The sequence below is a fragment of the Lycium ferocissimum genome, chromosome 11 (assembly GCF_029784015.1).
Source record: "Lycium ferocissimum isolate CSIRO_LF1 chromosome 11, AGI_CSIRO_Lferr_CH_V1, whole genome shotgun sequence".
In the NCBI taxonomy this organism is placed as follows: Eukaryota; Viridiplantae; Streptophyta; class Magnoliopsida; order Solanales; family Solanaceae; genus Lycium; species Lycium ferocissimum.
In genome coordinates this window covers 37669480-37697002 of record NC_081352.1, presented here as the reverse complement: position 1 = coordinate 37697002, position 27523 = coordinate 37669480, and the positions used below count along the sequence as shown (strand labels likewise).

The window sequence follows — 27523 nt, the reverse complement described above, 5'->3', positions numbered from 1 at the left end:
CTGATAGAGAACCGGAAAAGATATTTCTCTACTATTATGTACACACCACCTCCCCTTATTCACGAATTTCCTAAAAGACACGATTTGTTTTAGTGATTCACAAATAGGGCCTGTCATCCATCATTGTGGAACTGATAAAAATATCTTACTGGATGTGGACAGGTAGAAGAACTTTTCACTGTTTACTTGTAGTGATTATCACGTTAAATCTGTCCTTGGTTTTAATTTTCATTTCAGTCTAACTTTCAACAAGCTCACTTTTTGCTCTGCCGACGTAAGTAGCAAGAAGATCTCTTTTCCAGTATTATTTTTATTTCTGTGAAAGACATAAAATTCTAATTGAAGTACTGGAAAATGAAACAGCACAAAAAAAGCCATCTAATAATAATAAAACACTTTCTTGTGAGTCGTCATTTCACTTGCTGTCTTCATTAAGGGATGGAAATGAGGGTTCTCCTTAAGTTAGCACCAACACTGAAGTTATTTAGTTGAGTATTTGATCATCAAGAATATCACGGCTGTCATCTTTCAACCTCAGAAATCACATGAACGTCTCATCCTTTTCCAGTTTTCCTATTACTTTGACTCCCCGGCAAGACGCACACCACTACTTTAAGATTTTTCCAATATCTTTTTCTACTTTAAGATTTTTCCAATATCTTTTTCTTTCTCCAGAGAGACTAACAAAATCTGTGACTATGACCATGCATTCATACTAACAGCACATATGACTTGAGTTGCTTCCATTAATATTAGAGTTACAACTTACATGACAAAAAGGTTTGTCCCTCCACTTACAAAACTTAATCGTTAGTGACCAATAGTCATGGATAACGGGGGAAAGGGTCTCCGTACTTGTTCCTCATGTTGTAATGGGCATACTTTGGGTCCTGATAGTTTACTGCTTTCGTTTCAGCAGGTTTTGCCTCCACTCCTGCTCCAACATTGTCTTGTCGCCGATACTTAGTTCTTTCCTTCTGGCTTTTAGACCTAACTTGCGTATATGGAGGAACCTCACCTGAGGTCCCGTAGTATTCTGTATACTCATGTCGTCTGGAAGACCTGTGCTTGGTCGACAAGGTAGGGTCTTTTGAACTACTAGACCTAATCTTCATGGGCTTGCCCTCGGGAAATTTATCACCAACAGCGGGGACCTGTCTGGTCTCAGAAGCAGGCGGTGGAGCCCTCTGCTTTTGGACTAACGGGGGTTCAACTTCATCTTGAGGCATGATTAATGAATCTTTCAATGGAGTTAGTCCAGGTCTAATAAAGCTCTTGTGTCTAAACCGCAATGGAACGATATAGCCAAAAAGGGAACCAAGACCCTCTATTGCAAGCTTGGACAAATCCCAGAGTAGCTGTCCAAATGATGGCCATCCTGCTTCCTGTTCTTCTTTGACAGTTTCAACAGCAGGGGCGGGCGTCTCCTTGATTAAAGAAGGTTCCTGTTGCTCCACTTCCACATGTACTGGCTGCAACTATACACAATTAGAAAGAGCATGATACCAAGCACATGCCTGTCTTTTCATATAAAGCAAAGAAAACTTTAACAATACCAAGCACATGCCTGTCTTTTCATGTATAGCACGATAATTTTAACAATATGATTTTGAGGCCATACTAATCTTGCATGCAATTGCTGGAAGGAGAAACAACACATAAGTGAATGTCCCGGAAGAAACTTGGGAAGGAGAAACTTCTATTTTATGCCAAGATGTAGTAATAGACCGAACTAACATAGTAATATTTTTAGGTAATCACTGATATTCCTAAAAAGTAAAGCCTCCATTTCCAGATATTTAAATTGATCTTCGAGGTTCATTCCAATGTTTCATTGGTCAGCAAAAATATGACAATCAATAAGAACTGGACAAAGAGATGGATGCTCCAAAATAATCACACAACTGTAATGCAAGAAAGAAGACCATGGATAAGAATCACCCACCGTCTTGGAGCCAAATCCCTGTTGGAGTATGCACGCAGCGTACCCTATTACAATAGCACCAATAACCATGACAACATCTGCCACAAGTATAAGATGAAAGTTAGAGAGAACCTAAGCGAACCATCTTACAGCAACTCCACATGTTACCAGGCTTAAGCAGCCAGTGGTAAACATCTAAAATTTCATATAATTGATATTCTGTATATCATCCATCCATTAATTGGATTTGGATAGTGTGTGTTTAGAGACGGTTTCTCTTCTTTTAGGCCAATTTCACATCCTCTTAATCTTGAGTGGCTAGTACGTGTTAATACTTTTTTGCTTGGATATAGCAAGTTAATCTTACAGAGCAGGGAAAAGGTTGGAGACAGACAAGTGCTAATATGTTCACCGCATGAGGGCCAGACCTCAAAGGCACTGTCAAGTTATCTATAAGAATCCAGCTTATTGTTGGGTGATTCATGTTTAAGATGAAGAATCAAATGTCACCAGAGAAGGTGCTCAATGTCCCATTGAAATGAAAACATGCTAGAATGTTGCTAGTGCTGTATAACTCATCGGTATCTCACCCCGTTGGGCTTTCTGGCACCCCAAAAATTCTTCAGACCCCCATTTTTTTTATAACCGAGATATCCCTGAGGGCCTTCCAATTATAAGTAACACTGTCAACTAAAAAGTAACTTTAACAGAACGAAAAGGCGAGAATTTTCTCATGTCTTTATAGTTTATTCAAGAAGAAAAACATTGCATCAGCATTGATTTTCTCATGTCTTTATAGTTTATTCAAGAAGAAAAACATTGCATCAGCATTGATTTTCTCATACCAAGTGCACAGTCAATTCTCTGCTAGATTCGAAGCATTTAGCCTTAAAGAAATACTAGCCAAATGAGATCTCATCGCCACAGTAGATTTACAACTCCATACGTAAGAGTCAGGCATATATTTCTTTGCTGAGAGAGATAACAGTAAGTGCAACACTTCTACATAGCACATGCTATTCATAGTACTAATATCTGGACACGTGCGTTGCACGTGTATCCCATGATAATAGTACAAACGTTTTGAAATTATACAAATAATATTGGAATATGTTTGCGATGAGTTACACTAAATTTGAAGGCATATATTTCTTTGCTGAGAGAGATAACAGTAAGTGCAACACTTCTACATAGCACATGCTATTCATAGTACTAATATCTGGACACGTGCGTTGCACGTGTATCCCATGATAATAGTACAAACGTTTTGAAATTATACAAATAATATTGGAATATGTTTGCGATGAGTTACACTAAATTTGAAGGGAGAGATTTACAAGGAACCGATGAATGGTGATTTTATTCGGCCGACTTAGTTGTTGAACATAAAATGATTAGATATGGTCTTCCTGCTTTTAGTAATTGTTAGAAATCCTAAAGATATTTTTTGAAACTGGTAACTAAGAAATCCTAAAGATATTATTAAAGAATATTAGTTACAAATTAAAGCTAAAGATTAAAAGTTAAGTTAATATTAATCAGCAACCACTGAGATCAGACCTAATAGAGATTCCTGAAAACAAAAGCACCGAACATAATTTCCTCCACGTCAAATATGATAATAAACTGTAAAATGCTTGATACATCGATCACTTGTTATTTTATATGGTTACTACAAGGTAAAAAAAAAAAAAAAAAAAAAAAAAAAAAGGCACTATTTCATGATACTAAATTACAGTAGAAAATGTTTCCAGCCAAAATTCACATATATAAAATATATAGTTTCATGAATGCTCATAGAAAATGACCAAAAAGAAAATGCATTTACTTGAGATAACATTTGCAAAGCATTGCAGAACGTGAACATAGAGGCCGAACTAAAATTTACTATATTTTTATGGAAGTGAGATATTCCAATTGATTTCAAAGCCCACTTATATAAGTGGATATTTGATCAAAGTTTAATTGAGTGCCTAATGATTTTCTTCAACGGATAATCTCATTCAATAAAAATTTAGGTATACCTGTTGGTTTTCTTTGACAAATGAATAAATTCGTTAGCATGAATAAATGTTTTTTTTTTTCATTTAACATGAGTAACCTTTATGCTAATTACAATTGAGTTGCAATCTTAAATGTAGAAGAAATACCGTGCCACATATCAGATACTATTAAGTACATTTATTTATATGAATTGATTAGTGAGCAAAACTTAAGACATCAAATAAGACGATTCATTATATAGTTAATTTAGTAATGGAGGAAAACCAAACGTTTTTCAGTTTAGGAGGTGGAATGGTTCCATGATATAACAATTATTGGAATATTGATTAACCAATAATTTCAATAACTGAAGTAGCATTCAGTGTTGAACCAGCATTATAACGGCAGTTCAAAAACTTAATAATAAAAGTAATTCGTAACAAATGTGAAAGGTGAAAATAGCTTAAATTCATTGTAGTATAATTTATTATATTAGATGTTTTATGTTTTATTACATTTTAATTTACAAAAAGGGCAAAACGGTAATCTAACTTTGAAGATAGGAGTTTCCTACTTTTAGTATAATATGATTTGAAGATCAAAACAGGCAGCTATTCTTAAAGAATTCAAACCTATAGTTGACACTGAGCTGTACTGATAGTCACAATCCTCCTGGCTGAGAGAAATTTGCCTAAGAGCAGCATTTCCTCGATCAACAACGAGTAATGAACAAGTTGGCCGAACGTATATTACATCAAAGTCGCTTGAGAATTGTGCATCCTCACTTGGCCCATCCCTGTATCCTGGAACATTAGACTTTCCTCCAGCAATTGTTGTCACACCTGAAAATAAGAAAGAAGAAGACCTTTAGGGGTCGTTTGGTAGGGGTGTATTAGGTAGAAAAAAGCTGGTATAAAATTTTAGTACAATGTTTGGTTGCAAACCTCACCTATATACAACTAATACATAGCTATTACTTATACACCCTATTCAGTACTATTCTCATACATTGTAAACCATGATATCAACAATACCAGTACTATTCTTATACTTATTATACACCCTATTCAGTTTTATTCTTGATAATGTAATGCATGTTATTTTTAATACAACAAACCAATCAGTCGATAAGAAATAATGCCCGCATAACTAGTCCCAATATTACTAAACCCAACTTTACTAGTTGTCTTCGAACCAAACGACCCCTAAACTGATAGACAAGATATTCGATCATTTTCCTTTTTTGCTTTGTGAACATAAGTAAAGTACAGCCAATCCCCTCTATTGAAGGTAGTGTCGGGGAAATGCAGTAACTCGGCCTAGTTTTCTCAAGAAACATAAAAGTAACCAAACAAAGATTAATTTAGAACGTCATATGTCTGTCAAAGAACATCAAAATGAAGGCGAGATGTCATGAATAACAAGCACCTGCTTCTCCAATCTTCCTAATAGCCAGATTTGCTGTATCGGCAACATAAATGTTTCCTTTGTCATCCATGGTAGCTCCTTTTGGATTTTTAAAACGAGCATCAATTGGCTTCCCGTCCACATGGCCAGTGTGACCTTGAAACGAACCAGCAACCAATCTTGCTCTACTATCTACACAGTCAACAATCTTAATAACCAAAAAAAGCACATTAACCAAAAGCAGAGGATTCTCAACCATTTACTAACTCAAAATAAGCTTACATTGAGACAACGGGGGAGTAATTCGAACGATTTTGCTATTAATAGCATCAACAGCAAACAATTCACCGTCCTGTGAAACACGAATCTTATATGGCACAACACCAAGTTCATTTCCTTCCACAACAGTTTCAACTAAGTAACCTTCTTCAAATTGAAGAAAATTCCCATCTGTAACAACATAACATAACACACATAATTTAATCATCTACTAGTACACAACAACAATATGAACCCATAAATAAAACTAATTATTAATACTGGTATTTAATAAAAACAAACACAAGGAAACAAAAAAATAAAATAATGGGGTTTACCTGATTGAGGACTTTTAATAGAAGACTTGGACCATTTGAGTATAGAATTTAAGTGCTTAATCAATGGCCCTAAGTAGCAAAAAAAAAAAAATATAATAATAATAAGTCAAATTAACAACACCAATTAAATCATACCCATAACATAAACAAATCACCCTGTTACAACATTAAGAAAAAAAAAAAGTAATTGAAATGGGTCTTACCAGCAGGAGCAACAGCATGGACCTGAAATTGAAAATAAGCAATAAAAAGGGCTATGAAAGTGAAAAATAAAAGGGAATTTCCCATGGCTATAAAAACTCAAAAAGTGTACAAAGATTTAAGCAAACGGTGAATTTTTTCTCTATTTTTTTTTTGGGGGGGTAAATTTTTTTTCTGGATCTCTTAAAATGAAGAAGAAAGTACAGCTAAATGCTGTAAGTTAGAGATGAATCACATTGATTTTGTTAAGCTAAGTTCAGTACTGTTCAGCTGTATTGGTAAGTGCAGTAGTACTTTGAACAATTTTGGGAAATATGTAACTAATGAGTGAGATAGCCTTTTTTTTATTTTTTTACTTTAGTTAGAGGCTTTAGAAATTTCATTTTTTGTTTAGAGAAAGTGCATTTATCGAGGATGACGGAAAGCGGGTAAAGATTATTTTCACTTAAGAAAAGTACTTTTGCTTATGAAATGGAATAATATTGGGAATTTGTTATGCTAATTGCACTGCTAGATGTTGTTGTTACACGCGCCTAGTTAGTGTTGGTGAGGCCCAATATTAATGTGGACCCATAAATGGGAAAGTCACACAAATACAAGATTTAAAAAAGGAATTTTTAAAAGTTATAACTACTTTCAAAAAATTACATTAATACAATTTATTCTAATCTTTTAACTTTTCATTATATTATATACAATCTATATCTATATATAATATAAAATTAGATATAGATAAAGTGATGTGGCACCTCTCTATAGCCTAAAAAGCTATTTATCTTGTTTCTCCTTTTTTTGGATTTTCTCTCATTTTAAAATTATTATGTTTATGTACTAATAATATTCAAAAGCCACTCTCTTAATTCTATTTAATTACACCTCTTAATTGTCTAACTGCACATTCTCCACCCACTCTACAACCATTTGTTATTCTTCTCTCTAGGCAGTTTAAAGTGTCTACAAAATAACATAATGTTTGTATTCATTACAAAATTAAATATTATACTGATTAGCGGGAGAAAAACTGATAGTGGTAATGACTCTTTGATTTCTCCTTATAAATAAGGTCTTTTGGTCACACTATTTTGGCCATAATGGCCCAAATGGGGTAAATTCATATGACTATTTAGGTCAAATTTAATAATTTATGCTTATTTAATATCATTTCTATCTTTTCTTCTCAAAGTTTATCTTAATTTTAAATTGTACAATAGAGGTTATGGTGGTTTTTGCATAAGTGTGGCCAGATTTGGATCAAATCGACATGGCAATTTAGCAAGAGAAGGAGCATAATTGTTTCACAACGTCTAAAAAAGAAAGGCGTAGAATATGGTTCTATGGCGTTCCAAGCATCCTATGCAATTTTGTTGAAGGCTGCGTAATATAGCACTAGAAAAAAGGAGAGGAAGGACAAGAGAAACAAAGCTTGCTTGCTCTGAACTAAAAAAATACAGAGTTTAACAAAAGATATGTTGCTTCTAATGTCTCTTAATTTATTTTAACGCTTACGTTATTTCTGTTTGTAGAATAGAGTGGTAGGATTTTGACCTTCATTTAGTTGAAGATTTTGAATCTGTATTACATTTCCATTTGCATAGGATTAGGATGTTGGACAGTTGCGAGAGATGGCCAAGTACACTGAGATATTATAAGTTATTAGAGTACCCTTAATACACAAATCCTTCTATTAATCACTTATTATTCTTACCTCACCTAACAATAATAAGTTAATACTTTTATTGCAAACACCATATTTGAGCAAGTCTACTCTCTTTTATGTGACTAGCATGTGCATGCTTTTTATATCATTTTTTTGTCCTTCTAATTAACAAGATAACTGATGGATATAAATTATTCATGATATTTTGTATATAAAAATAAGTTTTTAAATAAAACATGAATAAATATATCCTATTCTCGCATATTTTCTGACAATTTCTACAGGAAGAAGAGTAATACAGAAAAGAATATAGAAGAAATAAATTGTCAAAGAAGTAAGCAAAGAATTCAATAGGTGCAATCACGAATTCATAAGTCATAACCATGGAGTTTTACATGTGGAATTACAAAAGACAACATTGGGAGAAGTTGCAAAATCCACGGGTGTCACCGCTTCATACTCACACCCATCAAGTGTTGAAATCCACGGGTGTCACCGCTTCATACTCACACCCATCAATTGTGGGCATCAAGAAAAGAGTTGCAAAATCCACGGGTTTCACCGCTTCATACTCACACCCGTCAAGTGTTGAAATCCACGGGTGTCACCGCTTCATACTCACACCCATCGAGTGTGAAATTCACGGGTGTCACCGCTTCATATTCACACCGGTCAACTGTGGGCATCAAGAAAGAAGTTGCAAGTCTTTCACCCGTCAACTATTATTATACTCTCACCCGTCAAGTAAGGTCACGGATGTGAGCACTACTTCAAGGAATGCACCCGTAGGGGCGAGAGACTACATTTTCCTATAAATAGATGCATTATTTTGCTTACAAATCATCCAATAATTTAGAAAACAAAGTGTCAATCTTGTTCTATTCTCTTTTCTTTCCTTTGTAGTAAAAATATTTCTCCAAGTCTTTCAATATTTCTAGCTTCTTAAATTCATATTTTCTCTTTTCTAAGTCCATAATGGAGTAATCTCTTTTTGTTGGGATAGTTGATGAAACTTGGTGTAATGTTATATTATCTTATTTTAGTCATTCCTCGTCTTGATATTATTTAAGTGTCATACCTTGTGTTGGAATGATATGTTCTACTAATCATTATCGTTACTTAGTATATTTTGTGTTATGATTATAGTTATATTAATTTGTACTTCTAACAAGGAGGGAAATTAATATACTATAATAATCACATAAAATATATATGTAATAATAATTTTTAGTCATCTATTATTCTAAATCTTTGAACTTGCTTCTTTTAATCCTAATTCTCACGGAGGGGTTATTTCAAGTTAGTTCTTAGGTTTAAATCTTTATCTTATTTCTTTCCATCCTAATTCTCACGGAGGGACAGTCTCAAATAAGTTTATTGATTTGAGAGATCTCTATCTTATTTCTTTCAATTCTAATTCTCGCATGAGGGGATTGTTTCAAATAAGTTTATTGATTTAAGGACTAATCGCAAGAGGTCTTTATTCCTCATAACACAAATCAAGTCTAGGAACTATTTCTTTGTTTTGTGGAATTTACTAAAAAAAAAAAGGTTGTATTGTCATATATACACTAAGTGGATTCAACGACTCCCAACTCTTTCTTTTAAGATAATCTTTTGAAAGTTGTTTCTTTTGTTAAAGTAATTTACAAATTTAAGTCACTACTCTCCTTTCATCAATCTGATTCTCTCAAATAGCAAAGCAAAAATACTACAAGTCCGTAGCATAGATTTTTCAATCTCTGTGGGACGATATCTTAAACTATATTAGAATTTGACAGAGTACGAGCGAAATTTCCTATGCACTATGGCCTCGTCAATAACATTATATGGAAATCATTCTAGATAATCAATGCAGCAAGGGAGAAGATTTTGGTTGTCAAAGGACTAGAATGGAAACACATTTTTCGAACTCACATGCATAGCTAAAGGGATTGCAGGAATGTATTATACACGGGTTCATTGCATTTTAGAGAAAAATAGATCACTTGCAAAATTTATAAGCTATATATTCAGTATCTGATTAATTTAAAATTTAAAATAACTTGCATCGTAACATGTGCATCATATAGTAGGTGATCCAGAGGTGTAACAGGAACAGCAATATGCATGATCATCAATCACAATAATCATTTAAATACTTTAGGATTTGAATGAAATAAACTTAAAGATGATATGCATAGTTGTGGAGTTAATTTGAGTAAATATACGTATTTATACGCGTGCACAAAAGTTCTTTCTTATATCTTGATCAAATGTAATATAATATCATATCTAAATTTACTATTTTCTCTTATGACCGCGCAAAGCGCGGACAAGTTGACTAGTCTTTCATATTCCTAAAATATCTCTCCTAATTAAATACACAATAAAATGTAATTCTCTCACCTAAAAACTTACCTTATCAATCAAAAAGTGCTCTAATTTTCAATTTCATGTCCTCTCCCTTCCATATTCATTTCCTCAAGCTCTTAGAAATACAAATTTTCAAGCTTTGCTTTTATATACATATTCAAAGTCTTCTGATCTGCAATATTTGTAGTTTCTTACTTAAGCTTTTCAATTTTTTATATTTTTTTTATATTTCTAAGCATGTGTTGCCACTTTTTCACACTATTTTTGTTTCTAAGGGCAAATACTAAAAATGTATATGGTATATTCAAATTGGTTAGTGTAATTGAAAAGATGGTAATAAAATATTTGTAGGTATAATTGTGAGAATCAGTATATTTAAGTTTTATATTATATATAGTATATAATATAATAATACCATGTATATGGTATTTTCAAATTGGTAAGTGTAATTGAAAAGATGTTAATAAAATATTTGTGGGTATAATAGTAGGAATTAATATATTTAAGTTTGTATATTATATACAGTATATGACATAATAATACCTTCTGTATAATATGCATGTAGTACACAGTATTACAATATACCTTATAGAAGATGGAGTGTATGAGCAAATTCCACTGTTAATGGAGTTTTTCTAGGGTTTGATGATAATGTTTCCTTATTGATAGGTAGTTGTAGGGATAGATTACTTAAATTTAGGAAAAAAATATAACCTATCAAATTTAATTACCTTATTTATAGGAAAATTACCATATCTAAAGATTTTCTCCTTTACTCATTTATAGGGTATATATGGTAGATTCTGTAAATTAGAAAATAGTTATAGATTACATAATTTAATACTTATTTGCTAGTAATTGTGTAAGTTTCCCTTTTGAAAGGGTGTAAGTATATATTTTTGCAGAATCGCACAAGTTATTTCTCGTATGACTTTTGTCCCTTGAAAGAATTTATGCACCGTATGCATAAGTTCAATTGGTAAAGGGTAAAAATTAAAGACCAGATAATTTAAAGGGTAAAAAAATTAAAGACAACCCATTTGAAGGACAACACGCGCAATTTCTTCGTTTAGCTTTGGACCATTCTGAGGTCCATTTTATGTAGTTAAGCTCGGACTTCAGGGCCACTGCGCTCAAAATGAAGTTGGTTGATTTGAGTGATATTCGGAGAAAATAGTATTTGAAGTTAAATTGTTTGAAAGTTGAAGTTATCTTTGAACATGTATTTCATTTGAAAAAATGTTGAAATTTTATGAGGAAAAAAACTTTCTTTATTTGGAGTGAAAAGATTATACAAACCAAACAGGTTTTAGAAAGGCAAAAAAACAAATTATGTACAAACATCTCCTTTAATTTTTGTTTGAATTTTCTACTCTCTTGATAAGCATTTATTTAGGGATAATTTCAGAGACCTTACCTTGAATTTAGCTTCGTAACACTCACCACCCTTATGGTTTTGAGATATTACATTTACCTCCCTTATTTTGATATTTTTGTAATCAAACTCATTTAAATGATAAAATTTCTATAATATTCTGAAACTACCATCTTCCATCTTTTACTAATTCTAGGTTTTTAAATATAAACCTCCTCCCGAATTTCTCAAAACTAAAGAAGGCCCTAGGGACTCATAAGTTCATATTAAAACGAAATATCAAATTCATTGGCATGTTTTCTTTTATGCCACCTCGGTAGATTGCAGCAATTGGTATAAAATTTTACCTTTAGAGTAATAAGTGAAATTTTTCTTTCTCAAAAAGAAATTAAATGTGTTTCTTAATTAAATTGGATGGAGTTATAGTAAATCTAATAGAGTTTCATTCTCTAACAATCTAACCTCAAATATATTATAAAGCAATGATGAGAATGAGATGAATTACCTCGCGCAATAATTGAATTCGATTGATTTTGCAAAGATTGAAAAAAAGAGTATGTCATATTTAATATTATATAGACTGTAAGTGAATTTTTATTGACTTTGTTATGGTTAACTACTTACATTTTCTACTAAGGATCTTCGTATATATTCAAATTCTCATGAAAAATAAACTTGGATTTTTATTTTTTCGTCTGAATGATAATTAAACTCTTAAAATTATGAGGTGGAGTTAAAGAGTAATTACAAGCCAATGCGAGAATCACAATTTATATTTTCAAAATTTCATGTTAGAAAAATATTTAGGCTTATAAATAAATGCGCTTTTTTATTTGCAAAAGTTAAAAGGACGAAAATTTTGTTATATACAATAATTATTGGTCTGCTACCCAATTAAATAAAATGAAATATGAGTTGCCTGAAATCTTCTTAATTCAATTTTGAGAAATGTGAAAGGAGGTTCATATTTATTTAAAAACTTAAAGGTGGAAGGTAAGGGTAGTTTCGGGATACTATAGACAATCTATCATTTAAATAAGTTTGGTTATAAAAATATCAAAATAAGAGAGGTGAACGTAATATCTCAAACCACGCGAGAAAGGTGAGTGTTATGCTCAAACCCGATGGGCGCCTCGAAATTATTCCATATATTTATGTTAGTCCAACAGTATTTGTTCAAAGTATTTAGTTTATGGAGTGAACCAGTATTTTCTCTAGTTTTGCTTCCAGAATGTTTGCATCTATTATTTTTATTATATAAATACTTAGATGAATTCTACTTATTCAATTAGACTCGTCCTTGTATGCATTTGTTAATTCACTTCCTTTGATCGCGCAACTCCGCTTTTGGGGTGCTCCCCACTTTCCTTAGAACGACGTTTCTTTCAATAGAAAGGGAATTTAACTTTTTGCTCATATTGTCTTCCAATAGTGATGGATTGATATATAGAATTTTAACTTCTTGTTAATTCACCTCTAATTTATATGAAGGAGCCGTCTATACATACATCTTAATTCTAGAAGTGTCAATGGTTTTCAAAAAACCGACTTAACCGATCGAACCGTACCGTACCAAACCGATTTTAGGTTTCTTTTAATAAAACCGACGGTTTTTGTATAAATTTATAACTGTACCGAATAATTAGGTAGGTTTTTAATTTTATAAAAATAAACAAAAAAAATACCAAACCGAACCGAATAAGTTTATCTATGCAAAATATATTTTACATATTAAATTTAAATATAATAAAATATTAAAATGTTCGCCTTGGGTCTGGGATGATGAAAATGACTACAAGCCGGCAACGTAATTAACACCTAAAGTTCCAACTCTGAAACCTATTATATTACTCCTATTGAAATTAAATTAGTTCTAGCATCTCGAGTAGTAAGCCATAAGGTATTACAACGATCTTGGATAGAAAGCTACAAAGTATTAGATATCTTTCCTCTCTTATGATGTTAACTTCTCTTGTTGGATACTCAATCTTAGTAGTCTTAGTTATTGAATCTCATCTCGATTGATTTTTCCCCCTCATGCAACGTAAAATATATTTTTTATTTTTGCTTAACATTATTTTACGCAACCATAGAATAGTAGGATCAATCTCTATTATTGTCGTCTTTCATGTTTTCTTGATTCAACACCTTTTAATCAGTAAAAATATCTAGAGAGTGTTTATCGAAGTCCTATAGAAGTATGTATGATATTGTGTCTTTAACTTTTACTAGTGACAGTAACATGATGTTCTTTTAAAAAAAAAACTGAAAATTAACCGAACCGTACCGATATCGAAGAGAAACCGACATGACGGGATGGTTTCGAAAATCTAATTTTGGTTCTACAAGATGAAATAACCGAGAAATTGATATGGTATAAATTTTATAAAATAACCGCCCGAACCGTACCATTGACACCCCTACTTAATTCTAAAGGAGCTTCTCTTGTTGATGAAGGATTCAAACTTTTAGAAAGGTGTGGTTAACACTATGGTCGTGAATTATAAAGTTTTAGGTTCAAATTTCAATGAAGGCGAAAATACTAGGCGATTTCTTTTATTTGTCAAACCTTATAAATAAAAGGGAAAAGTCAAAAATATTCCGCTACTTTAGAAAAAGGGCTAAAAATATTCTCCGAACTAATTTTGGGTCAAAAATACCCCTCCTGTTATTAAATCCCTCTTTTAACAGGAATATCTAAAGCCCCAAATCACCATTTTTTTGACCTGACCCAATAAAATATTAACCCCTAATCTACCAAACAATACCCAAACGTTCCCCAGGTGATATTAAGGTACAGAAAGCGGCTTCAAAGCATTTCAAGAAGAAAGATTCCATAAGTTATATTAATTTTTCAAAATGTTTGACTGACAATAGTCTTCTGCGAAGTTCTACATATCCATAGTTTGTATGCTGCTAGATTCATTTTTGGTGGTTGGGGGTGAGGGGGGAGGAGGCAAGAGGATTTGGCTTGTTTCTTTTACAAATTTAGTGTTAGTAATAACTTAATTTCCACTGAAGAGTGCATTTGTTGCCAAAAACCAAGTGTTCTCTCTCCTGTAATTTGAAGTTTGTTTAAGTAGGCGTTTGGACATGCGATTTCATCTCATGAGATGAAATTCCAAATCATCCAAAAAGGCATGATTCGGAATTTGAATTCATGATTTCAAAAAATATAAATATAAAATTTGACCTATACGTTTATAGTTTGTAAAAAAAAGACCCATAAGTTGGTAGATATATTTACCAACCATTTGTATTAAATATTAATCTGCAAGTTGGTAAAATATATTTACCAATCATGTTTACCATGTGGAAAGATTATATTAAAGAGTAGTTACATTACTATTCATGTTAAATTTTCTTTTTTATTGAACTAAGTTTGATTAATTGATGTTGTATTTTTTAGAATGGCTTTTAGTAGCGTATTAATTTTATTATGAATTATGATTTAATCATTTGGTAAGATTGTATAAGAATTGGAAAAAAATTGATGGTTTTCACAACTTGTCGGATTTTTATGTTTATAAAAAAAACTGCAACTTAAGAAATTTAAATTACATGTTCAAACATAATTTCATCTCATGAGATGAAATCATGTCTAAACGGCTCCTAAATAATGTAAAGCAATTCCACTGTGATTGCTAGTAAAAGATGGACCTTGCTGGCTCTGCTATGGAGCTTACTGGCTCTGCCCTGTAACAACAATATGATTTTTTAAATGCTAAGTAGTTCTTGTGCTACCACAATTTATTTATGATAAGTCAAAAAACTGAATCTGGGTGAACTATCAATTTATCAACTTTCTCCGCAATCTATTCTTCAATTAGTTCTTACATCTCTTTCAATTTGGATACGACTGTAATAAGAAGGGAACTCTACTGTATTAAAAGCTAAGTGGACCCAAAGTGGAGATAACGTATCAATATGAAAGTTGAGAGTACAGATAATTGTTTGGAATAAAATATTGATACTAAAGACTCTTACCTTTTTTTTTTTTCTTTTTTTTTTTTTGTCTTACTTAACATTCATTATATTGGGAGTTGTTGATTGACGATTTTAGCAACCATAGTTCATATTTAAACCCCCTGGGATTCAGATTTTTAGCAACAGGGATAGAGAACGTTTGGGATGTTTGGTGGATTAGGGGTTAATATTTTATTGAGTTGGGTCTAAAAAAAATAGTTATTTGGGGGGATTGGATATTTCTGTTAAAAGAGGGGTATGTTTGAAAAGTTTAATAACTTTAGGGCATTTTCGACCCAAAATTAGTTCGGATGATATTTTAAATTTTTTTCAAAGTAGGGATATTTTTGACCTTTTTCCCTAAATAAAATTACTTAGTACATGTTTTGATGAGGACAACAAATATGCTGTAAAATTAGTCGATATGTACGTAACCGATACAAACAATATGAAAATTACGTACATATACATATTAAGGAGATATATTTACAAAACGTGACAATAGTTTTCTATTTTCAAAACATAACATTACAAACCTATAACAAAATAATTTTTTTTTTAAAAATTAAAATATATATTTTTTTTTTTATATATTTTTTCGCTCAAAAATTTATGTATGAAATCACCTCAAACTTGTATGTATAAAAACGGTATGAAATTTGTATCTCGCTCAAGGCTTAGAATTTCGCTCACATTTTCGTGTATAAAGTTCATGTTAGATTTCTCTAAAATTAATACAACTACAATAACATTGTATACAACTTTGATATAACATTCAAGACTTAAAATAATCGCTTAAATTTTTGTGTATGAAATGTGTATATCTTGCTTAAGGCTTAAAAAATTCGCTCAAATTTTGTGTATAAAATGTGTATATCTCGATCTAGGCTGAAACATTACGCTTAAAATTTTATGTATGAGAATGGTATGAAATGTGTATATCTCGTTCAAGACTTAGAATTTCATTCACATTTTGTGTATGAAAAACTATATTAAAAATTTCGCTTACACATACACATTTCATACATTTTTCATACATAAAAATTTGAGGTAATTTTTTAATCCTTTGAACATAAAAAAATATATATAAAATTGTTTTTTTTTTTGTTTAAAATAAATTTTTAAAAAAAAATATTTTCTGAAAATAAAATTAAAAAACGAAAAATATATGAAAATCCGTAATGTTCCCTAAAATATTGTTATGTTTTGTAAATAGCTTTAAAACTATCGCTACATTTCGTAAATATTTTTTCTTTAACATGCATATACATAGTTTTCCCTTATTAAAAAATATGTTTTGCCCAAACATTTAGATCTACACAATCAGCAAGCTGGATGGATTCGAGAAAGTTCTTTCCCCTAGTTTGATTGGTTCCCAATTGATTTGGGCCTGCAAATGTATGGTTTCTCGCCTATTTTGCCCCACAGCCATTACATCTTTGATCAATTTCTGGGTCAGAAATTTACTAAATGATACCTAATGTCAGGAGAATTTATTCACAACGAATCAAATCATGAAATTTGTATGGTTCGGAATTGGAACGTATTTGATTAATTAAACCAAACGTAAGAATTACGATTTGAAATTCCAATCTTCATTTAAGATGAGAGAAAAATTGCACTAGGCCTTAATTAATTGTAAATGGCTATTGTACATGCAGAGATTGATCCAGGAATGTTTTTATGAGTCCTGAAATTTAAATTTATGTGTTCTAAAGTTTAATATAAGTACATGCATTTAGTAAATTTTGACCAAAATTATTGAGTCCTATCAAACTCATACCTTTCATGCTAGCTCTGGTCCCAATAATAACCCTTACTATGGGTTTATTCCAATAATCAAGCTATAAATACTCACCAGTACCTTTTGACCACGTCGGAAAACAAATGTTTGCTATAAAAAGAAAAAGAAAATGTGCTGATAAAAACTCCTGAAAGCCATCGAACGAATCTGCCAAAATTATTAGAACAACATATGCAGATAGTTGAAAAAATAATGAAGATGAAAATATATGAAAGTTCAATTGGGATAATGTTAATGCTTCTAATATCGCTGACTTTATTAATTGGTTAAACAATCAATTCCAAGAGTTGCTTCAAAATAATCATATACTTTTGCTAATTAATTTACCTTTTCGGACATTTCAAACAACAAAATACATTATTGTATAGCTTTTATTGACCAATGTAAGGATTATGTCGATGTACTCGTTGAATGTAACAACACCTGGGTAACCTTATTATAACTAATTACTTATGTGTTAACTCTTGCAACTTGCAAGGGTACACGCTGTTTCGTTACAAATTATGAGAAGGATACCACTTAATTTAATCAATGAAAGGAATAAGGATTAAGAATCAATTGGATGTCTGACTTATTCCTTTTCCTTTTTAAATAAGAGACCCAACTTATTGGTTGATTTTCATTAATTCGAGAGAATCCAAGAATAACAATGAAACATGACATAAATCTATCTCTTTAGATCAACGGGAAAAAGAGACAAACTTTGACAACATTGTCATCTTTTAAATAAATAATCAAAAACTACCAAGAGATTTGTTGGATGTACGAAATTTTCATATTTTTAATGAGAAGTTTCAGATTCGAGTCTTTGAGAATGGAGAAATTTTTAGTAGCTAGCAATTTTCTCTTTAAGGAGCTTTACATGACATGAATCCAAATTATCCGAGTTAGTGAATACAAAATTACAACAACAGCAGCAGCACCACCATCAACAACAACAGCACCACCACCACCAACAACAACATACCCAGTGTAGTCCTACAAGTGGGGTATGGGAGGATAGGATGTACGCAGACCTTACCTCTATCTTTATGTGACAAAGAGACCATTTCCGAAAGACCCTCGACTTACAAAAACAGAAAGAATAAACAATTAGATTACTCTGCGCTAATAAATAAAGGCTTGTTAAGCGTCTTCACTCAAATAATAATTCATGAATGTTTAGCTATTTACAGGAAAAGAGTTCATTTTTGGAAGGTAAAACAATCTACTACTAAGTAATAAAATAATTATTTAATTCTGATTCCTGAATAGGATCGGCGAACTAAGTAACACATTGGCATGTAAGCAAGCTGGATTTTAGCGCTTGGTTTGTTCTGTATTTTAAAGTAAACTTTAGAGGATCTCTTGAAATAGTAGTATGTGAACAGAAGTGCAATTCCTCAAATTAAATACAAAGGGAAAAATCGTGGGATCTGAAAGTTGAAAAAACAACAAGAAAAACAATGCTTAACGATTGGAGACCTCAGATGGATTTTCCTTGCCAACGTCCTTCTCAGTCTGAGCTCGTCGGACGGAACTTGTTTAGTGTTGTTTACATTTTCTGTGTGATTTGCGGGCTATTGAACTTGAAGCAGGGTTTATCCAGATCGCACCTAAAGGGTAGCAGTTGAGGGTTCCTAGTTTTTTTTTTTTTTCAAAAAAAAAAAAACTATTGTATTGGATAATCGTCCACTTGTTATCATCGCAATTTAGTTTAGATTGTATCCCTTTATCCTTTTACTTAACATAATATTTTTAGACAAGATATTCATGGCACGTTCAAAAGGATATTTTAGTTGGAAAAAAAAAAAAAAGAGGAAAAAAACTAAGTAGGCGTTTGGCCATGAAAACCAAATATTTTTCACTTTATTTGGTATTTTGGAGTTGGAGTTGAAGTTGAAGATTGAAATCATTAATGAATTCAAGTAACAAACACTAATAGGATCATGAAGATGAACATTGATATTGAGAAGTAGAAGAAAGTAGAGAGAAGAAATGTAGTCATTAGTTGATCTATTCAACTTAATGCATATTACAATTTGAGGTCCTATTTATAGGTATTTAACTTTTCACCACTTAACTAACTAACTAATATTGTGAAATATCCAAACTGCCCTTCTGCCTTAATTATCATATTTCAACACTCCTCCTTAAGCTAGGTGCCATAAAAATATTAAGTAAACCTAGCTTGGATACAAGGTATTCATGTTGAACTCTGTTCAACCCATTTGTAAGTATATATGCAGGCTGCTCATGTGTTTGTAAGTACTCTGTCTTGATTAAACCTTGCTGAATCTTTTCCCTTATGAAGTGGCAGTCAATCTCTATGTGTTTTGTCCTCTCATGGAACACTGGATTGGCTGCTATCTGAATAGCTACCTTACTATCACTACGAATGCATACAGGCAATTGTAGTTGTACTCCCAAATCCTTGACCAAACCAGTTAGCCAAGTTAATTCTGATACTGTAGTTGTTATACTCCTATATTCTGCCTCAGTTGAGCTTCTAGAAATGATTTACTGCTCCTTAGACTTCCAAGAGACAAGAGAATCATTTAGCTTTATTACAAAGCCAGTTACTGATTTTCTTGAAAATGAGCATGCAGCCCACTCAGCATCACAAAATGTTGTGACTGTATCCTTTATGTTACTTGACAGCGATACTCCCTGTCCAGGCTGTGTTTTGATGTATCTAACAATTTCCAGTGCAGTTTCTACATGTGACCTTTTAGGTTGTTGTAGAAACTGACTTAAATTCTATACTTCATAAGCAATATCAGGTCTTGTGACTGTTAGATATAGCAACTTTCCTACCAGTCTTTGATAAGCTGCCTTATCTTGAAGTAGTTCATCTTATGTGTGTGTTTCTTTCTTGTCTTGTTCTTTACTTTGCTGAGCATTGATTCTTCTGATATGCTGATCATATTCTTCAATAGTGACTTTGATGTTAGCATCCATATGGGTGGTTGCAGGTTTAGCAGCATTCAAGCCAGATTCTTATATTAATTCCAATGCATACTTCTTTTGATGCATTAAAATTCTTTTTTATGATCTTGTAAATTCTATATCAAGGAAGTATTTTAGCTCCCGTACATCCTTCATCTTAAAGGCTTCTTGTAAAGCAGTTTTGGTTTTAATTATTGTCTCTAAGGTATCTCCAGTGATTAACATATTATCAACATACACCAGTATAGCTGTGAATATCTGCTTGTCTTCTTTGTATATAATGAGTGATCATACTGACTTTGGACAAACTTGAACCTGAGTAGAACTTATTGTAGTTTTGCATTCCATTGTCTTGGAGCATGTTTCAGTCCATATAAGAATTTTGTGAGTCTGCATACTTGTTTAGTTTTCCCCTAACTCTGAAATCCCTGTGGTAATTCCATGTAGATTTCATCATATAAGACACCTTGAAGGAAAGCATTATACACATCCATTTGGTGTATATGCCATTTCCTAGCGGCTGCTAATGCCAAGATAGTTCTCAAAGTTACCATCTTCACAACTGGACTGAAGGTTTCTTGATAATCTATTCCTTCGTCTTTGGCTGTAGCCTTTTGCACTAGTTTTGCTTTAAATCTCTCTATTTCTCCACTGGCTTGATACTTGATCTTGAATATCCACTTGCATCTAATTGGTACTTTGCTATCTGGTAGAGGAACTATTTTCCAAGTGTTATTTTGCTGCAGTGCATCTACTTCTGCTTGCATAGCTTCAACCCATCTTGGATCTTTTACGTCTTCTGCATATTACCAGGTTCAGTAGTATTTGAAACAATAGATATAAATGTTTTATATTTAGCAGATAAATGATCATAAGTCAAGTATTTAGATAAGGCATAAGAAATATCATCATGAACATTTAGAGATACAAACTCTTTTATCCAACATGGTGGATGTTTGTCTCTACTTGATTTCCTTGTTGGTGGTTGAATTTGCTACACCTGTTATTGTATGTTTTGATTTGGTTGATCGTCTTGTATTTTTGCATGTTGTTCTTGAATAGGCATCTCTGCATGTTGCACTTCAGCATGTTCTATGAGCATTTCTCCATTTGCATTACATGTTTCACTTGTATTTTCTTCCGAACTATTTGTGTGATTCCTGTCAATGTTAGTATAGACAGGAAAAGTAGGAGTAAGAGTAGCATGCTCAAGACCAAGTGCAGGTGATGAAAATAGAGTAGTAGTCTGTGATATTTTTGAGAAAGGAAATATATCTTCCTTGAAAATCACACCTCTATGTACAAAGAAATTTTTACTGTCCATATCATATAGGATATATCCTTTTTGTGTTTCAGAATAGCCCATGTGAATAGTAGCTCTTGCTCTAGACTGCAACTCGTCTGTTGTTTGTAGTATTTTAGCAAAACATAGGCATCTTAGTACTCAAAAATGTAATGAGGAAGGTTTTCTGTTGTTTAGTTTTTCATATGGAGAATAGTTATTGATTACACTTGAAGTTAATCTATTGATAATATAAACTGCAGCCTGTACACAGTGTCCCCAAAACCTTATGGGAATTTGAGCTTGAAATCTAATAGCTCTTGTGATCTCAAGAATATGTCTATGTTTCCTCTCAGCTACCCCATTTTGTTGAGGGGTATAAGGATATGATTTTTGATGAATAATGCTTAGATTTGTGAATAGTGCATGACAAAAAGATTTTACGAATTCAGTTTCATTGTCAGTTCTAACAACTAACGTTTGTGTCATACTGATTTTGAATAAGAGATAAGAAATTTTTGATATGCAAGAATACATCATATTTCAATCTCAACAAAAACACCCAAGTGAATTTTGTAAAGTCATCTACTACAGTCAAAAAGGATTTATAACCATCAAAAGTACCAGTTTTATAAGGTCCCCACACATCCATATGTACAAGCTCAAAAGGTCTTGAACTAACTATAGTACTTTTAGGAAATGGCAATCTAGTTTGCCTTGCACAAGGACATGTTGTGAAGTTATTTCACAGAAATGTAAGACTAGATAGTTTTGCAGGAAATAGTTTTTGAAGAGTAATAGCAGGGATATGCCCCATTCTTTTATGCCATAGCCTAAGATCATCATCACTAGTGATGTTACTGATTGAAGAAGATAACCTATAACCAGCAATTTGTTCCTTAGTGAGTCTGAGTTTTGACCTTATGAGATAGTATAGACCATTATTTTCTTCACTTTTCCAGTGAAAAGATCCTGAAAAACATATAAATCAGGATAAAGTTTGACTAAACAATTCAATTGTCTAGTTAGTTTTGACACTGAAAGCAAATTAAACTTAGATTCTGGTATGTAAAATACATTTTGAACATTTCTTCTAGTTGATATTGCCCTAGTACCAGTGTGTTTAACATGAGTAACTCCTCCATTTGGAAGAACTACTCTCTTGTCAACTTCTGGTTTAACTACAGTATTTTTATCTAATAAATTTAAGTCAGATGTCATATGGTCAGTAGCCCCTGAGTCTATGATCTATTCTGGTAAACCATTTGAGACTAATAAGGCCCTATTGGTACCTGTCATATTAGTAGCATGTGTGTTTGAAGACTAAGACTGAGCAGCAACATTTGATAAATTTCAGCATATTGAGATTGTGACAGATTTGGTCCTTCAGTCTTTTGAAACTGTGCCAACTGTTGTTGAAAACTTGGAGTGCCACTATTGTCTGTTTGATAGCTATTGTTGACACCAGATCCTGCCTGAGATCCCATCATATGACTCATAGGTGGAAATCCTTGATTTTGTACACCTTGACTATTACCAGCATTCCAATTACCAGTATTCCAATGCTCTGCAACTGCATTATGTGCAGTATGTATACCATGTCCTCCTTTTCCTACTCTTTCTTTGAACCTGTTATCAGACTAAAACTTGTTGTCCATCTGGTTTTGATTAAACCTGTTGTCTCCTTGATTTGCTTTAGGATGATCTAGAGGATAGCCAACCAACTTATAACAATCTATCTTGTAGTGACCTTTAAGTTTGCAATGATCACAAAAAGCATTTGGATTGTAGTTAGGATTGTATCTTTTCTTGAATTTCTGGCTTTGGTTTCCAGCTCTAGAATACATTGCAACAACATCTGTCTCACTTATTGCTTGATTCTTTCCCAAATACTGACCCAAACAAAATAGATGAAGTGATGGACTACTAGTTGTCATAGCTTTTTGGTTTTCATCACTAACAATCATTGAATAGGCCTGGTTTACACTTGGTAAAGGACTTAGCAACAAAATATGACTTCTAGATTGAGAATAAGATTCATTCAGTCCCATGAGAAATTGATACAATTTTTGCCTCTGTACATACATGACAACTTTAGACCTATCACAATTGCAACCAAGTACTGGAACCATAGATTCAAATTCATTCAATAATTCTTTCAATCTTGAATAATACACAGACACAAACTGATTTCCTTGAACTGTACTTGCAATTTCTTGAGGTATATTAAAAGATCTTGAATCATTTATTTTTTAAAACCTCTCCTTTAAATCTTCACATACTGATTGAGCATTCGTTGCATACACTAATCCTCCTATCAAGTTACTCGCAACAATATTTATAAGCTAGGATAACACAATCACATTTACACGTTCCCATAGATTCTCGAGATAGTTTTCTTTCTTGCACTTTCCATTCACAAAATCTAATTTGTTTCTTCCTAGTAGTGCAATACACAATGATTTGTTCCAAACAGTATAGTTTTCAGTTCCTTTCATTTGGAAAGTAATTGTGGAAATTCAACTTACATCAGTAGATTGAAGATACGGTGGATGATTATAATCCACAACATGTGTTTGCGATTCACCTATTATAGTACTCGTGTTTCCAGCTTCAGTACCAGTTGTAATCTCCATTGATATTGTTCACAAACCTTGAATTTTGCCCTAATTTGATTGGAAAAACCTTGAAATTCTTTGATTTCTCTGTTTCGATTGAAATTTAGCAATCGACTGTTTTATGCTTAATTATAGCAGTGATTCAATTCATCCTACTCTGATACCATGAAATCATCAATGAATTCAAGTAATAAACACTAATAGGATCATGAAGATGAAAATTGATATTGAGAAGTGGAAAAAAGTAGAGAGAAGAAATGTAGCTATTAGTTGATCTATTCAACTTAATGCATATTACACTTTGAGGTCCTATTTATAGGTATTTAACTTCAAACCACTTAGCTAACTAACTAACATTGTGAAATGTCTAAACTGCCTTTCTACCTTATCATACTTCAACAAAGATGGAGTTGTGTTTGGTTATAGTTTTTGCCAAGAATATTTGGTTGTTTGAATGTGTAGAAAGTGAAAACAAGTTTTTTGGTGTTTTTCAAGAAGTTGTATTTGGAATTTTCATGGCCAAACGTTGATTTCCAAATAAAGTAAAAACATTTTTTTGGAAAAAAGTGAAAAATTTCATGGCCAAACGGGCCCTAAGTTTCAATTATATGTACAACATGCACTTTTTATCGTTTGATTTGCGAGAGAGAAAGAGGAAATATACATGTTAGAAGACGAATTACATGTTTGGAACGAATGAAGATGATCATTTTCTAGTCAATTAACTTTTAGACGAGTGGTTTCATTCGACACAAATTTTCCAAATATGTGGATGACGTGTTAAGAAATTCAGGAAAGGCATCCCCCTAACCCAAAACATGAGTTAATTCCCTAAATGATCACCCATGTTTTGGGAATTGCCTCATAAAGTTATTTTTGTTTCTTTTAGAACTATAATATCATTGAACTATCACTTTTTTCGTTAAAAAATATTAAACACTACAAAAGTCTCTTTCTCTCTTAGTTGGCGTGCCACGTCACATTAAAACTCTATTTTTTAATAATAAACTTATTTAACTCATCAAACCCATTTAATCCAACCCAACTCATATCTAATACCCGATTTTAAATCTGATTAAAAAAATCCAAAGACGCGATTTTAGCAAAAAATTATGCTGACTTTTCAGAGTACGTGCATTTGTATAGTCTATGATGTTTCTTATTTTATTTTTATCAATTAATTTATTATGAATTTAGTATTAATTTAAAGTATAGTGTATATGTGGAATTAAATATAAGAGAATCTAATTCATGATTAGTATACTGTACAATGCTGTTTGAAAAAAAAAATCATGTAATAAAACAAGAGAAAGAAGCCATATTACAAACACAGCTTCTTCATCACTATTAATTAACAACTATTAGCGGATCGGAAAAAAAATGATTGCACATTCGAATGAGACATGACAACAATCAATGATAAGATCTATGGAATTTGAGTTATGTATATTCAACGATTATTTAATTAGCTATAGAGACAAATGACAGAAGTCTTGTATAATTGAAAATTTAGGTACAATAATATAGATCAAGGTCATCATCGGATTGGACGGATTGAAAAATCATCTTAGCATAAAGTGAGGAAAAAGATATTTTGATTAGAGAGGGATTAGAGGGATAAAAAATAATAATTCCTAAACATTTGGTTAGTCGTATAAGAATTCGCATAATTATAATCAGCGTTTGATTTAAGATAAAGGGTAGAAAAAATATTGGGGAAAACGTGCAAGACTTACAGTGTGTTTGGTGGTACAATGGAAAATGTTTTCTTGATAAATCGGTCATTTTTTTTATTATATTTTGCTGTTTGATAAGTAAATAAAAAATATCTTCTCAAGAACATTTAAATATAGAGTTTAAGTTTTATACGCTGTTGGTGTAAATAATTTTGGATATTTCGGGTATTAAATCACCAATATTATTTGGGTATAAAATAACGTCTTTTCTTTTTTAACCAGATCTAAAATCGGGTATAAAACATGGGTTAGGTTGGATTAAATAGGATTGATGAGTTAAATTAGTTTATTTTTTAAAAAATTAGAATTTTAAAGTGACATGTTATGCCAACTAGGAAAGAAGAAAGTTTTTATGATGTTTTGTATTTTTTGAGAAAAAAAGTGATAGTTGAGTGATATTATAGTCCTAAAAAAAATAAAAGTGATTTTATAAGGTAATTCTTCAAATATGGATGACCATTCGGGAAATTAACTCTAATACATCGATCATATTGTGTAAAATAAAAGAAAAAAATATTACTCTCTTGATGGGAAAATGACATATATAGTTACTCAAGTATGTAAGGAGGCAATAATAAATAGAGAAAAAATGACCAGGGATAGCAATTGGTAAAAGTAATAGATAGAGAAAATGCCATAAATAGTCCCTTATCTATGGGAGTAGGTCTAAAATGGTCCCTGAACTATACACTTACCAGTTTTAGTCCTTTAACTATTCAAAAACTTATCAAATTTGGTCTCCGTCACATTTTTTTATACAAACGTACAAACTCATAAACCTTCGTGAGATTAATCGTTAAATCATTCCTCGGACACATAACTTCTTTTCCTCAAGTTCCTCTTGTTAAAAAAAAAAAAAAAAAAGAACATTATTTAAAGCCGCTCTCGAGTCTCTAAAATTCGAAAAGACAAACTCAGGCACAAAATTTCTGTAACCATTCTTCTCAAACACTACTAAAAAACTAGTAAAAACCGACGGAAAAAAATCGATGGAAAAAATCGACGGATTCCGTCGGTTTTTTCAATAATTTTTTTTTAAATCTTTGTTTTTTAAAGAAAACCGACGGACTGCGTCGGTTATTTTTTGCACAAAAATGCGCGAAAAAATATAATTATTTTTTATATTATTTTCTAAAATAAACAGATGGAGTCCGTCGATTTTTTATTTTTATTTTTTATTTTTTTTGATAAAAAAATCGACGGAGACGGACTCCGTTGGTTTTTAGAGCGAAAAAACAGTATAAATTAAATCAATGTAAGTATATGAACAAAAATATCAGTGGTCTAATGGTAAAGCCCTGTAATGCCAAGGAACATACCCGGGTTCGATTTCAAGTTCTTACATTTCATTCTTTAATTTTCAAAAAAAAAAAAAAAACCGACATGAGACCGTCGGTTTTTAATTTTTTTTTTTTTTAACAAAACCGACCTACTGGGTCGGTTTTAACCGACGCAGTCCATCGGTTACGAAAAGCGAGAGAGAACTTGAGGAAAAAAGTTGAGGTTAGAGAACGAACTTGAGAAAAAAGAAGCAGGGAGAGAGAAATATAGGTCTGAGGAATGGTTTAACGATTAATCTCACGAGGGTTTATGAGTTTGTACGCTATTTGTATAAAAAAATAGATGGAGACCAAATTTGATAAGTTTTTGGATAGTTAAAGGACTAAAATCGATAAGTGTATAATTAAGGG

General features: G+C 32.0%; 1 protein-coding gene and 1 long non-coding RNA gene across 3 annotated transcripts; both read right to left on the bottom strand.

Moving 5' to 3' along the window:
* Positions 1 to 709: 709 nt before the first annotated feature.
* Positions 710 to 6448, bottom strand: LOC132036226 (uncharacterized). Of its 2 annotated transcripts, none has more exons than XM_059426508.1 (7): positions 6114 to 6448; positions 5911 to 5979; positions 5597 to 5764; positions 5336 to 5506; positions 4540 to 4749; positions 1946 to 2022; positions 710 to 1478 (listed from the first exon to the last, which is right to left on the bottom strand). In XM_059426508.1, the coding sequence occupies exons 1-7, from the start codon at positions 6196 to 6198 to the stop codon at positions 825 to 827; spliced, it is 1434 nt and encodes a 477-aa protein (XP_059282491.1). In that variant the 5' UTR covers positions 6199 to 6448; the 3' UTR covers positions 710 to 824. The 2 variants fall into 2 exon arrangements, with proteins under 2 accessions (XP_059282491.1, XP_059282492.1); XM_059426509.1 differs by having other exon boundaries at positions 710 to 1472; positions 6114 to 6447.
* Positions 6449 to 20543: 14095 nt separating this feature from the next.
* Positions 20544 to 24366, bottom strand: LOC132037635 (uncharacterized). Its single transcript, XR_009409940.1, has 2 exons — positions 22771 to 24366; positions 20544 to 22450 (listed from the first exon to the last, which is right to left on the bottom strand). It is a non-coding gene; the product is annotated as an uncharacterized LOC132037635 (long non-coding RNA).
* Between the last annotated feature and the right edge of the window lie 3157 nt (positions 24367 to 27523).

What these genes read in the sequence shown, in the direction of transcription:
- LOC132036226 (XM_059426508.1), bottom strand. Translation starts at nt 6,198, where the DNA reads ATGGGAAATTCCCTTTTATTTTTCACTTTCATAGCCCTTTTTATTGCT. An exon ending in TATTAAAAGTCCTCAATCAG is followed by an intron (nt 5,765 to 5,910) that starts GTAAACCCCATT and finishes ATGTTGTTACAG; the next exon opens with ATGGGAATTTTCTTCAATTT. An exon ending in AGGGATTTGGCTCCAAGACG is followed by an intron (nt 1,479 to 1,945) that starts GTGGGTGATTCT and finishes AATTGTGTATAG; the next exon opens with TTGCAGCCAGTACATGTGGA.